The 13,131-nt window shown below is 41.6% G+C and overlaps 1 protein-coding gene across 1 annotated transcript in view; it reads left to right on the top strand.

Moving 5' to 3' along the window:
• Nucleotides 1-4,501: 4,501 nt before the first annotated feature.
• LOC104076694 (paired box protein Pax-3) overlaps nt 4,502-13,131 on the top strand; it is a gene marked incomplete at both ends in the record, with an annotated part of 11,694 nt that continues 3,064 nt past the window's right edge. Inside the window, one exon of the mRNA XM_009577638.1 lies at nt 4,502-4,707. Within this exon, the coding sequence (XP_009575933.1) occupies nt 4,502-4,707 (206 nt within the window). The remainder of the gene's footprint in view (nt 4,708-13,131) is intronic.

Raw genomic sequence — 13,131 nt, forward strand, 5'->3', positions numbered from 1 at the left:
GCCCTGGTTAGCCCCAACGCGGGGGATGCCCCGGCCACAGCCCTAAGTAATAGAGATGTGGCTCGAGGAGGAGAGCCTGTGAAATTAATCTTGCATAAATAAAGAAATGGGAAGATCCGGGGAGGGTAGCTAGCTAATAAAACTGCCACCAGAACCCTCCCTGGCCTCTGGTATATTGGGTCTTTTGTCTTATTTTAGCGAGATCTGCGGCTAGAGAGAATTTATCTAGGGCAGACCCCAGGCTGTTACACTTAGAGGAAGAGGCTGTGTAATATTTTATTAAAAATTTCACAGTGACTGAAGGCTTGCCAGAGAAGTTGTGCCTTCGCAGGTTGCAGAAAGATAACCTCTCTGCCTGTGTTTGTCAGGTGTGCGGTGCTGCAGCTGTAATGTATGGGTTTTAAATGGTTGTCATGTTTCTGTTATTTAATTATTCAAATGAAATGTCTTGCTGAGAGGAAGAACAACCCACAGAATGACCTCTTGTGCGTTATTTTGTTGTTCGGTTTTTGCCCCGACGTGTCTATTTATGGTGTTTGGAAAAGGGATGGTTGCCAAGCTCCAGGTGACCGAATGCCTACGACACTGGGCAGAGGTTTTTTTTGCATATCATGGTGATAACTGGCATGCAGCATTTCCTCAGGCCACCAGACAGGTCACGAGGGGCTACGGGACAAATAATTGCTCTTTAATTCTGTAATTTCTTCTTTAATTAAACTTCATGGCTCAGCTACTGGTAGTACTTTTGGCTGCCTCTCCCATTTTGAGCTGTGCAGTAAGGGGCGTACCGGTGATCCCGAGGGGTCTGGCTGGGGATCTCCCAGGACACTGGTGAGTCTCCTTCTTTCTCCTATTTATAGCTCGAGGGGTTAGAGTATTAAGATCATTAGGACAACTGTAAAGGTTAGCAATATGCATGTTGTGTGTCTGTAGAGGTGATGGAGGTAGAAATAACCCAGCTAAAATCTGACCACCTTTAACTGTGCCGAATAGTATCTTTTTATATCATGGAAAGCGGTGGATCTATTAGTGAGATACTGCTTAGCAAAAGGGTGATACAGTATGGCTGTTGAGCATATATAAAATAAATACTGCTTTTTTAAAGGCTGAGGTGTGTCCAGTTTATGTGCTTAGCCAACACTCTGATCGGCTTCTCACCTATATAAAAGTCTAATAATGGTATTTTAATAGGAAAAAATAAGAATAAAATCTTCCTTGAAACTAATAATATTTAAGAACACTTTGTAAGAAATAAAAATAGTGCAGTTTGTAGTACAGACAAGTAGCTATCATTTGAGATTACATTTGTCTGATTTTAATACTGCAGATCAGACAAGACAAAAGAACTCAATGTTTTCAATAAAGCTGCACATAGCAGCCAGCCCTGGCAAAGGGTAACACCAAGGAAATCAGATAGATATGAAAGCCATTTCATTTGATACAAATTTTCTCCCTACTTTAATTTTATTACTTTCTCTCTAAATGTTTGCACTTGATTAGACGTATTGTCCCGGACTCTTAGATACTTTGTTCAGTTTTTTCTGACTGGTTTACCTTTGTGCCTTTCATATACTGCTTAATGAAATGTAAACCTAAAACGAAAATGAAATTAAGTCAGTATTTCAGTTCTGTGTTCTCATTGCGGCATGAATGCAATGTGCAGGGAAACATCACAAGATTTTGCTAAGTCTTTGTAAAACATTTTTAGAAAGATCATTATAGGCCTCCTGGTACTTCCCACCCAGTTGGTGAGGGAATTCACTTCAGAAATTTAGCGATAAATATCCACTTTAAATTGCACAGTTTAAGCTGACTTTTTATAGGCATATATGTAGATTTGTTTGAAGAAGTTCCATACATACATGTAGAGTCTGAAAGAGTATTGAAAGAGTTCCTGAGATTTGAGGACTTGATTTTTTTATTTCTTAAAAAAACCCAAACAACTCATTGTACACGGTTAAAGACAACTTTTGTCAGAGAAGTTTTCTCCAAAAGGGACCTTCCTGAGCTCTCTTTCAGATCTTACCACATCAGGCATTGTCAGAGTGCAGTGCTAGCCAGTATGACCCTGTTAGCGTGGCTGGCGTGCTTTCCTCCAGTAGTCTAGCTTGTCAGCAGTCGCTGTTCAGCTTAAGGTGGGCGATTTGTATCTGAGGCTAACATAGGGAAGCTATATTTTAAATATCCTATGTTTCTTTTTATTCTTGAACAGCAGCACGAAGCCATCCTGGAGGGTTGTAACTTGGCACTTGCTGAGGAAGGCAGGTGTTGCTGATTCGCTTGAGAAGATTCGGGATTTGTCACTAGTTCAGGCAATGTGTTATGTTCATTTTGGGATACCCTAGACTGCCTGTTTAATAAGGAATGAACTTGAACTGTTTGGGATAGGATGTTTGTGCTGGTTCCTCTTTGTTCTCAGGGACAATATTCTCAAGAACCAGAACAGCTTAATCCAGTCTTACTTGGGGCAAAACTTCCATGTAAGTAAGAGACTCTGGGAGCTGGATGTTTTCACAGTGCATCGATGCTGAGCTCTGTGGGAGTTTCTCCTGATGTCCTGTGTGTGTTGGATCAAAAATATTGATGGTGTCTGGACAATGAAGATAGCTTTCACATAAGAGCCTCTGGTCTAGCAGTAATTGTTCTTTTTTTGGTATGCAGAAATTCATAAATTTCAGCTGAGTTGTCTGAAAAAGCATTTTGTCTTTCTCGCGCTGTAAGACCAAGTAAACAGATTAGGTGTATTTATTAGTTCAAACAGCTTGACTGAAATTGGAAATGTAAGATAGCTAGAAATGAACGGGGAGGGGAGGGGGGGTTTAGCTGGAGCTTGAGAAACAGTGATTTCTTTCTGGCTTTGTGTTCTCAGTTACTTCCAAATAAATCATATTAAGAAGATTATTTTAAATCAATGTCTATATCAATAATTTATTTGGAATTATTGAAGTAGTAGAAGCAATGCTTGTATTTCAACTGAACGCGCAGTTTCAGCATCGCTGGGGAGTGTCTGCCCTCTTTAGGTGGTTTCCCTTGAAGACTCAGGCAAGAAGGAATGCTTGTTGCCTGCGACAGCAGCTGATGCAAGTGGCTGAAGACTGGCTTTGGAATTCTCCTCTTTTAGTTCATTGCTGTTTGTTGGAGAAAGAGAATGTGGTTGAGTACTGGAAGAGGCTTTGCTGTCTTCACAGCTATAGCTATGGGTTCAGCCGCGGCTGGGCTGTAGCTGGAGTTCACTTGATTGCCAGGGAGCACAGGGGACACAAGCAGGGATGCCAGGAGCTGGCTCTGTGTGTGTGAGATTTCAATCTCTCCATGTCCCTGCAACCCAGTAAGAATTTTGGTTCTGATTTCTTTTTAAACTGCTGATCGCAAGAGTTGGTAGCCCCTTCCTGGGTCATGGACATGCTGTTTCTTGCTGACTTTAAATACCGACTCGGGGCGTGGTGTGACGGGCCTTTGGTCCAACACAGCCTGGCTGTTTTGCAGTCACGTTCTGGACTGTTGCCTGGAGGCTGAGCATCAGCACATCTGCGTGTAGCCGTGCTCTGTGCTGGAAAACCTCCTAAGGTTAGGAGGAATAACGATGGAACCTTAGGCGAAGGAAGCATGCAGTCTATGTATTTCAGCTCTGGTCATCACAAACGCTGGAATCTCCTTGCTTTAGTAACTGGAAGAGTCAAGTCAAACTATTGCTCTGAGCTATTCTTTCAGGACCTCTCTGTGCAACATGTATCTCAAAATATAATTTTTCTTTTATGTTAACACTTGCCTGGCCTGTCCTACGGTTATGTTAGATGGTCCTAAGACAGGCAAATAAGTTGCAAACGAGTGGGAATGTCTACATGTGCTGAGATACACTAACACAAATGTGTAAAATACTGTTCAGAGTGTAGGACAAATAATACACATAACATGAAGTAAATATTTGATTGTGTATGAGAATTAATTTCTTCAATAGGGCTCCCCATACCTTTGTAATTACTTCCATAACCATTTCAGCAATAAGGTTTTAGTGATGGATCTATAGGGAAGGTCTCATGGACATGTGTCTGTAGAGTCAGAATGTTTAAGTAACAAAATGCACACCGGAGTAACAAATGTTTGTATCTGCTCACTAGTTCGGGGAAAGGAACAAGGCCATATTGCTTGCCTGATTGCTTGGGACTAAGCAGTACTGCTGAAGTTCTTAAAACACTTGCAAACTGCCGGAGGAGTTAAAGGAATCGAATATTCATTTACTCAAGAAGATTGTTAGAGGTCCTTAAATATTCTTGGGCCAGGAAAAGGAGCTTCTGACAATTCTTTATTTTGAGCACATTTGCACAATGTAACATTTAACTCTGATTCGTTTCTCGCTTTTTTGAAGTTTGCCAGCTCAGTTCCGAGTCTTGGGGAAAAAGCAGCTTTTCCGTATAAGAAGATATCATCGATTGATCCAACATTTTGCTCTTTTTTCCTCAACTAAAGCTAATTTTTGTCTTTAATTTTTTTCTTTTTTGAGCATCAGCACCCCAGTCTGATGAAGGCTCTGACATCGATTCTGAACCAGATTTACCTTTAAAAAGAAAGCAGCGTCGTAGCAGGACAACCTTCACGGCAGAGCAACTGGAAGAGCTGGAAAGAGCTTTTGAGAGGACACACTACCCTGATATTTATACCCGGGAAGAACTTGCGCAAAGAGCCAAACTCACGGAGGCTCGTGTCCAGGTATGTATTTAAAAGGTGCCTAACAAAAGGAATTTCCTTTTCTGTTAGCATGTCGGGTCCTTTTATATTCTCACGTGATCCTACCCTGGGGTAGAAGGAAAATGTTTAAAGCCTTAGGGGTTTTTGCATCTGTACATGGACATTGGTTTTCCAATTGTTTAAGGCAACAACTGCTTTGAAAAAAGTTTTGTGTGTTCCCCAGTAATTGTTCTATACCTACCGTGAATATAATACTGAGCCTCTGGAGAAGAAGGTCCATTATCCCAGTTTGTTTATTTTATGCATTTGACAGCACTGTGCATATAATCAGGTCAGCTGTTGTGCTGGTTTATAGTTATTTAACTGATTTCATCTGTTGTTGTTTGGGTCTTTCAGGCATTAACAGAGGATAGAAAAACATTTTTAAAAGGGCAATGTGTCTATAGAGCCATGCAAGTAAGCAGGGTCACTGGTGCAGTATCTCTACAGTTTACTTTTAGGTTAGCTTTTGAAGTTGACTTGATTTAAACCTTGTAATAGGTCTCTTATCCCCACTGTCAGTTTAATTCAAAAGAAAATAAACCCACAAATAACCGTTAGGTCTTCACAATTTCATGTAGATCTGGATTGTCTAAAGCAAGATAACATGCTGGAGGAGTAAACCATGGAGTTGATTTAAATTAAAAAAAAAAAAAAAAAAAAAAAAAGCATGAACCTGGATTTTCAGATGTCCAAAAACGGGCAAATAGCAGCCAAATAATTCTGGAATAAAGTGCACCCCGGAGTTCAGGTTCAGACTAGGACTTACTCTGTTTCACGGTACAGAAGCACGTTCTATGAAATATTTAATACCGCAGGCAGAATCCTCTGCTGCTCTTTCACTACTTGACATCTAAGAGTTATTTGGAAAAGCATGCCCAGTTTAAATTGGTCCGAGTTGCAGATGTGCGGTTGGGTGACAAGTAAAATGTTGTAGCTTGTGATCTAACCAAGGAAGAGAAATGAGTGGTAACTTGTGATCTAATCAAGGATACAGGTGAATTTGGTTGCTTTGGTGAAACTCTTTTTTTTTTTTTTTTTTTTAAAGTTTTGACCTTTGAAGCTCAGCCCAAGGCATTCAGACTCTGCAAACTGAAATAAGCAATACAAAATATCCTCCTGACTTTTTAAGACAAGCATGCCTACTGCAGCATGGCTGTATTATTGAGTATCTGTCTTGAAAGGTCCAGCCTTTTTCAGTTTTACCTGCTAAATGCTTTTGCAGAAGACTTCATACCACATTTCTTGTAAGTGTTTGTTATGACTATGAGAGAAAATCAGATGTATGGATGAATTTGTCTGGAAGGCAAACTCAGTGGTGCATGACTCTTTTCTTAACGTGTACTAAGTGAAATGCTTGCAAAACAGCTTCATATATAGACTTGGGCCGGGTAAGACCAAATCAAGCCCTGGGAATCATCCACACACAAACATAATAAAGATAACTTCCTACACAAGTTCTGTTAGCAAGATGAACGGGATCTAGGATATGATGTTTTGGTCTATGTTAGCTTCGGTGGAAAAATACGATAAAATGAAAAAGACCTTGTTCGTGTTTTTCTAAATCAATGACCCACAGCTAGAAGAAAAGCAGAACTCTCATTAACATAACAGCTGTCTTAATGTGGCTTTAACCCTGTGACTTTTAACATTCCTTATGGCTTCCTTGGTTCCCTTGAGACACATCCTGTCTCACACCACTCCTATGATCTACAGTCTCACGAATTCCCAGTACCTCTGACATATGGATATTTTACCTAACCCAGCATGGAAGAAAGTTCCCAGTCAATCAATGATTAAAATACCAGAACAAAACCTTTCTGGATTAGAGATGAGCTAGGGTTGAAGTAGCCAGCCTGTGGGCAGTTTCCTAGTGCACTCCATCTGTCTGGTACCCTTGAAGCCTGGCAGAGTGATTTAGCAGTGGATTAAGGGATACAGGATTTGCCTTATCAGCATTCAGCACCTCTCTATAGCCCCCTAAAATAGCCACCTACGATGGGCGTGAAATAAAAGATGACCTGTGAAAAGAAAATAACCCTAAGAGACTTGAGGCTGAGGGGGCTGGATAGCCATACTGATGTAGCATTCAAGCTTTTTTAGTCACACTTCTTTTTTGGTAACAGTATGACAGAGATTGGAGATACCAAATTTCATATGGATATATACACAAAGATCTCTTTGCTTCCCGGTCAAGCATCATCTGAAAGAGTTAGCTCTTTGCAGCCCGAGTCTGGCTGAGCCCAGAAAATTATTTTCCTCTCTGGAGCTGTAAGGACTAATTTTGTAGAGTTGTTTTACATTGTCTAGGAAGTTATTTAATTGATTACAACTGGACTAACCTTGCTATTCCCTCAGTCCCTCCATGTAGCGCTTGCATCTCATGTTCTGTTTTTTCTGCCCTGCCGCCCCCGTGCTTCCCCTCTCCTTCTATTCCCCGAGGCGGTTTCTGAACACCCGTGAAAGGAAGAGTCTTAAACCGCCGAATCATCTATTTTCTCACTTTCCCACTGTTGAAGGGTAACCAAATGCATGTTTCTAAGCTGGTTGGTTGGAGGGGGGGGGGAAAGTCGCCTCTGGGCTGAGATCAAACTTAGAACATTTCAGTCCCTAAGGGGAATTTTTTGAAAGCTACAAGCAACTGAAAACAGACTTTACGCTGTGAATGTTATTTGTGTACTTAATCGTGGGGACAGGAAAGGCTTTTGGGGAAAGAAGTGTTGCAACAAACTCCACGTTGCAAGAGTCATGAGATGTGTAACTACAATCATTGCAAATCCTTCAGCACTGGGTGTAATAAGGAGTTAAAATGCTTCCTGCAATTCCTCCTGCACCGCCTTTCCACTCAAGGACCACTGAGTTTTTCTCCACTGTGTTTGAGCCTAGATGTCACGTAGAGCCAGGACAACCTCTTCAGCTGCCTTTTCCAAAGGCAGCGGGCTCTTTTTGCATGTTAGATGAATGGGAAATTTCTTTGGTCTTGTGTATTCATCAGATACGATTCAGAAACATAAGTAGAGTCCCAAAGGATGACCCTTTATTAAAAAAAAAAAGTAGTAATACCCTGGGAACGTGAATTTAGATTCACATATTGTGAGTAAAAATCACAACCATGCAGTGCTTTACTGGTCCAGTTTAAAACCTCATTAAAACCATCATTAAGTTGCAGTGCAGGCCCTTAAGGTCTGTGGCCTATTTTCACTGACTCGATCTGAAGGCGAATTCTAAAAGTGAAATTTTCCCCAGTGTAGGTAAAGATCAAAGGCTCTTTCTGAGCTTCAGAGCAGTGTGGTTATGGTTTCTGTAATAAATAGCGCATACAGAATGAAGTGGGTAGCATCTTTTCTGGCCACCTTTTGATTCCCACATCAGGCTTATTTTTAGACCTGGATGAACTGGACGAACTTTGGCAGCAGCTTGGAGCTCAGATTAACGGTGGGAGGTGTTTAATTCAATCTTTTGATAAAGGATTTTTAAATAAGGTTCAGGTTTGTCCTGTGGCAGGCGGAGGACCAGGAGCCTGCCTTGGCCGATGGGGACTGGCCAGTCAGACAAATCCTTTTGGGCTGTGTGTTGGAGGCAGGCCTCCCAAATTATCAGAAACATGATGTGTGAGACTTGCGTGTTGGACCATGTTGAGGATGTGCCCCCAGCTGAATGGGATCGTGCGGGGCAGGAGGTCCTGCCATGAGAAGCGGCTGGCACACGGCCTTCCTGCTTAACCCCAAAAGGCAATGGGAGAAATTTGTTTGGGCTGTCTTAGTCTATGAATAATGGTGAAAAAGCAGGGGAAGTTGGGAAGAATTCTGAAACATGAGTATGTCCTGTCCTGAAAAGATTCTTCTCGGCCAAATCCCAGGTTTAAATCTGTTTGCTTGAAAACTTCCAAAAAGAAAAATATTGTTTAACAAAAGAGCATGTCTGAAAATTCAAGCAGATCTCTCCAGGCTACTAGGATGGGGTTGAATGTTCCCATGTCAAACTTGTGATCAGCCTGTAAGCTTTTTAAAAAGCTTATTATAGCCTCAGCAAATAAAAGAAGTCCCAAGAGCTTTGAAACCTTGAGTAGCCAGAAGAAAAATGATAATTTTTTTTTTTTCAAGTGTTGTGCTTCCATACTGTTTTCTTTGTTTCACTGTGGTACAGAGAGGGGAAGAGATGTTTGGAGAAGAAGATAGTGGGGGGGGGAAAGGTGAAAGAAGAAATGATGACTGTTAAGCTAGTAGTAAGGTTTGAAAGCTCTGAACACCAATCTCTCCGCTTTAATAGTCTCTTCTCAGTAGCAAACAGTGAAAAGCATTCACTGGGAAATCATGGGGAAGGGAAGACCTTTGCCAAAAAAAAGTCTTCATTTGCCCTCAGCTCCTCTGAAACGGTTTGAGCTTGTACGCTGAGCTGCACAGTCCTATAGGGAGATGGGGTAAAGGAATGCGGGACAGATTCAGGAACATTTAAGACCTTTCGGTGGATCTTTACAGTTATTCCTGATGTGGTTTATGGAGAATTTATAGTGCCTTTTTTTAAGGCTGTCCCTCTTGCATCATATACAGGATAAGGAAAGAAAATGCTGTGTGCATTCGTGTAGTAGATAACCCTGTAATTGCAAGTTTTTTTTTCCCCTGGGGTAAAGGAGAAATTCTTATGGGTAAATTAGCCAACTACAAACATATGCAGGCCCAAGAAGACATTTTTAAATATAAAGGAAAAGGGATGTGATTTTGATTCTCTTTTTCTCGTCCCTGCTGCCTAAGGCTCAAATTAGTGGTGCTTTAATTTATAAATACAGAGTTCAATTTGCTTATTACTCAATATTTTGCAGAACTATTCAGCTGCAGTGTTTTTGTGTAGGACTGAGTCAAAGTCTTTTCAAAGAAACCTATGAGAGTTGAGTATGTTGGATCGCACTGGGAGGTGGTTGGAAGTCTTCATTCCCTTTGGCACAGCCTAGTGTTTTTTTGGTCTGTGTTTTTTCTTTTTTTTTTTTTTCTTAATAAATTTTGTGTGTGGGGTAGTGTCTTTTTTTTTGTTTGCTTGCTTTAAAAGAACTCTGGTTTCCATCACATTGATAATTCCATGTATCCCAACCAGCATGACTTCCCATCACCATAAACAACAGCTCCCAGCAGACCTCAGGCGGAGAAGCTGCAGCCTCCCGGCGTTCCCACTGGTGGTCCCGGCAGGTTGTTCTCCGTGGACTAGCAGCACCGCTTTGGGATGCTGTGAGGAACAGGCCTACCCACGGTGTGCCTCTCTGCGTACGCAGTGAACCTCATTCCTATGAGGCTGGGGGTGTGTGGGTGTCGCAGCGAAGCTGATTTACCAACTAGTTCCCGCTAAAAAGCAATTCCGTTTCTACTCTTTCTTCTCCCTACGGCGGGTCCCTGGCAGTGCTCTCCCTGGAGCTCATCTGGTACCATGGTGAGCCAGGGTGGAAATTCACCCTACTGCAAAAAAATAAAAGGGAAGAAAAAAACTTTTTTCCTTTTTTGCCGGCTGTTTTGTGTTCTCTGAATGAACTCCCAGTCAGGTCAAGCAGGCACAAGTGCTGGTGTCAGCTGTCGGCCTGGCGCGAGGGTGAAAGTGCGTGCGCAGACTGCTCTGGAGGCTGCTGAAGTAAATGTGGGTCCGGCATCAACAGAGACTGCGGGACTGGACACTGCGGGTGTCTTTAGAAGTCACGCTGCTGTGTTTCGCAAAGGTAACGGGGTCACCTTTGTCCGAGCTGGCGCAGCCCAGCTTCATTAGCGGTTTCCTCATTCAGCCTCCCCTCTGTGCAAGGCAGCCCCGTGCTTCAGGCATGCCCCAAATTCACTCCCTGATGGCACATCCACCAGGGACTCCAGGATGGTCAGGCTTTGTTTTGGACATGTGAATTTTGGGGGAAGGGAGAGGCGGGGAATGGGGGGGTTGGGGAGGCAGTTACCATGAAAAAAAAATCATAAGGCAAAAGGGGAAAAAACCAACCCCCCCCTCTGTCTAAAATTAAAAGTGCCATTAACAATACATCAGTCTTTTGACTTTGTGTGGTTTTGGCACTCGTGCTTGCAATGGTCAGGACTGTGTTTAACAAAATATCCACGGGTTTCCTGCAAAATTCACATCTCAAATGTTTTGCCCTGTTGGTTCAGATCTTTTTGCCTTAAAAGCACATAGAGCACTCTGTGTTTATGATCAGACTGTTGAAATGTCAAGGCTAATTACACTAGTGTGTTCCCAAGTGAATAAATGCATCTTTTAAAGAATATCCTGTTGAGATCAACGAAATAAGATATTGGCGTGATCACTTGCAAACTACTTAAAGGAAAAATGATAATAAAAAGCAGGATCTAAATATTGGAAAATAGAGCTGGGAGAAACCTATTAGTTCACCTCATCCATTCTACATCGGTGCAAAATATTTTTTTTTATATTCTCTTGCAGAGTGATTTCTTTTTTGGTCAGTCCAATTCCAGATGCTTGAAAAACTGGAGCCTCCAATACTTACTTCCCTTAAAGGACTTTTTTTTTTTTTTTCCCCCTTTTGCTCTAAATTTCATCCTCTTCAGTTCTGAGATGTAAATTTTGGCCAGACACTAAGGTTCAATTTTGTTTCCAAATCATCTGGGTAATTTACATTCCATCTTTGAAAGTGACATAGAAACCAGGGAGCCAGAGCCTCGCTAAGATACATGTGACTTGGCTTCTGGGACAGACATTTCTTTTGGACGCTTGGGTCCCTCGGACAAGCCACGTTTCCTCTGTCCGTGTCTGCATTTGCACAGCACCAAGCACAATGCTGACCTAATTTAGAGCTCCTGCATGTTACAGCAACACAAGTAGATCATATTCCTTCAGACGTGGTACCGTTTGTGTAAGAACGCTGTATTTTGAGCCTCCAAAATGCAGTAGCTTGCTTATCCACTGCTTTTGCTTCCATGGGGGAATTTGGTGTGGTAGTGGTGATCTGAAGTAATATCTAGGGTTGGTCTGCCTTCCACTGAGATCCGTGCTGTTGCTGGTGAAGGCAAGAGATAATTAGTTCGTCAGATTAAGTGGAGGTAGATAGTTTAGAGTTGGTTTTCTGTTACGCCCACAACAGGGTGGCACTTTCTCACAGTGTGACCCTTGTGATCTTCACCAGGGGCTGCGCTGTACTCGGAGCATCTCTGCATCCACTGATAGTCGCCTCCCTCTCAAAAGGGAGGTTGTGGGAGAACAGACACATCCTATGGGGAACCTGCTAGATTTGAAAAGGCTACTCATAAGATTTTGTCATGCTGGTGGAAGTTAAAATTTGCTGAACATAAGAGGACATTGTGTTTAAATCATGTTGGAAATGTACAGAACAAAAGAAAATGTTTTCCCAGGCGTTTACAATATGTTTCTAAGCAGACACATTGGCTTGTGGTGACTAGATTTATTTTTAAGTCTTGGCTTGATATTGGCAAAATTTTTCAAGATTTCTTTGATTAGTGGTAATAGTGCACATGGATTCTTCATGATATGTGCTGATTTAAAAAATAAAAAAAATTCCTGAACTCTTGAGAATAAGTCAAGTTGGCCAAATACTATGATTAAAAAATAATAATAAAATAAATCATTTCAGTTAACATAGAAAGCATATAACTGCTACTGAATAAAGTTTGGGACCTAATTTTAATAAACATTACATAAAATGTAAATAAAATATTTAAGTTTGAGTTATTTAGTTTTGAGTAATCTTTCCTTGACTATCCAAAACCGATTTTCAACTTAACTCTCCCATTTAATTTAATTTGTATTTTTTTCTCCCGTCTTACTGTTACATTATTTCTTTGTGTTCTGTCACACACGTCTGAAATCTGCAGTTACCTGGTATAAAATGGGAGTTAAACACAGCTGCAAACCAAATCTCAAGCCATGTGAAAAGGGTGAGGCCATGACAGTAAATAGTAACAATAGTAAAAACTATTGTGTTAAAACATCCAGAATCACAGATTCAGAGCTTCAGTGTGTTCATTTGTAAAAACGTGCGATGGTGCGATGGTGAGAGTTTGGGGCCACGCTTACCGTCATTTTAAAGATAAATTATTTTTAGTATTTTTACCAAGGTTGGTCCAAAGCCTGTTAAAATCAAAGGGAAACAAGTACGTGTGTGGATTGGACCCCGGTGCTTACTGTAAACGGGGGTGGGGTGGGTTGTTTTGTTGGTTTTTTTAATTGTTGTTTTTTAAAATGTGCCTCTACTGTTCTGTAGTGATGAGTGCATGTGGTATTAGTGGCAATAAGCCTCACGCTGCAGTTTTGAATTTGTTCGAGTGGTTTTGGTGAGTTAATTTTGGACTAACTCCGGTGCTAGTCGGTGCCATCTGCTGCCCGGGGGAAGTAAGAAGCCAGGGCAGGCGCAGAAGGTGCGTGCTGCGGCTGGTGGGGCAGCAAGGCAGTGGA

The sequence above is a fragment of the Fulmarus glacialis genome, unplaced genomic scaffold (genome assembly GCF_000690835.1).
Source record: "Fulmarus glacialis isolate BGI_N327 unplaced genomic scaffold, ASM69083v1 scaffold32755, whole genome shotgun sequence".
Taxonomy (NCBI): Eukaryota; Metazoa; Chordata; class Aves; order Procellariiformes; family Procellariidae; genus Fulmarus; species Fulmarus glacialis.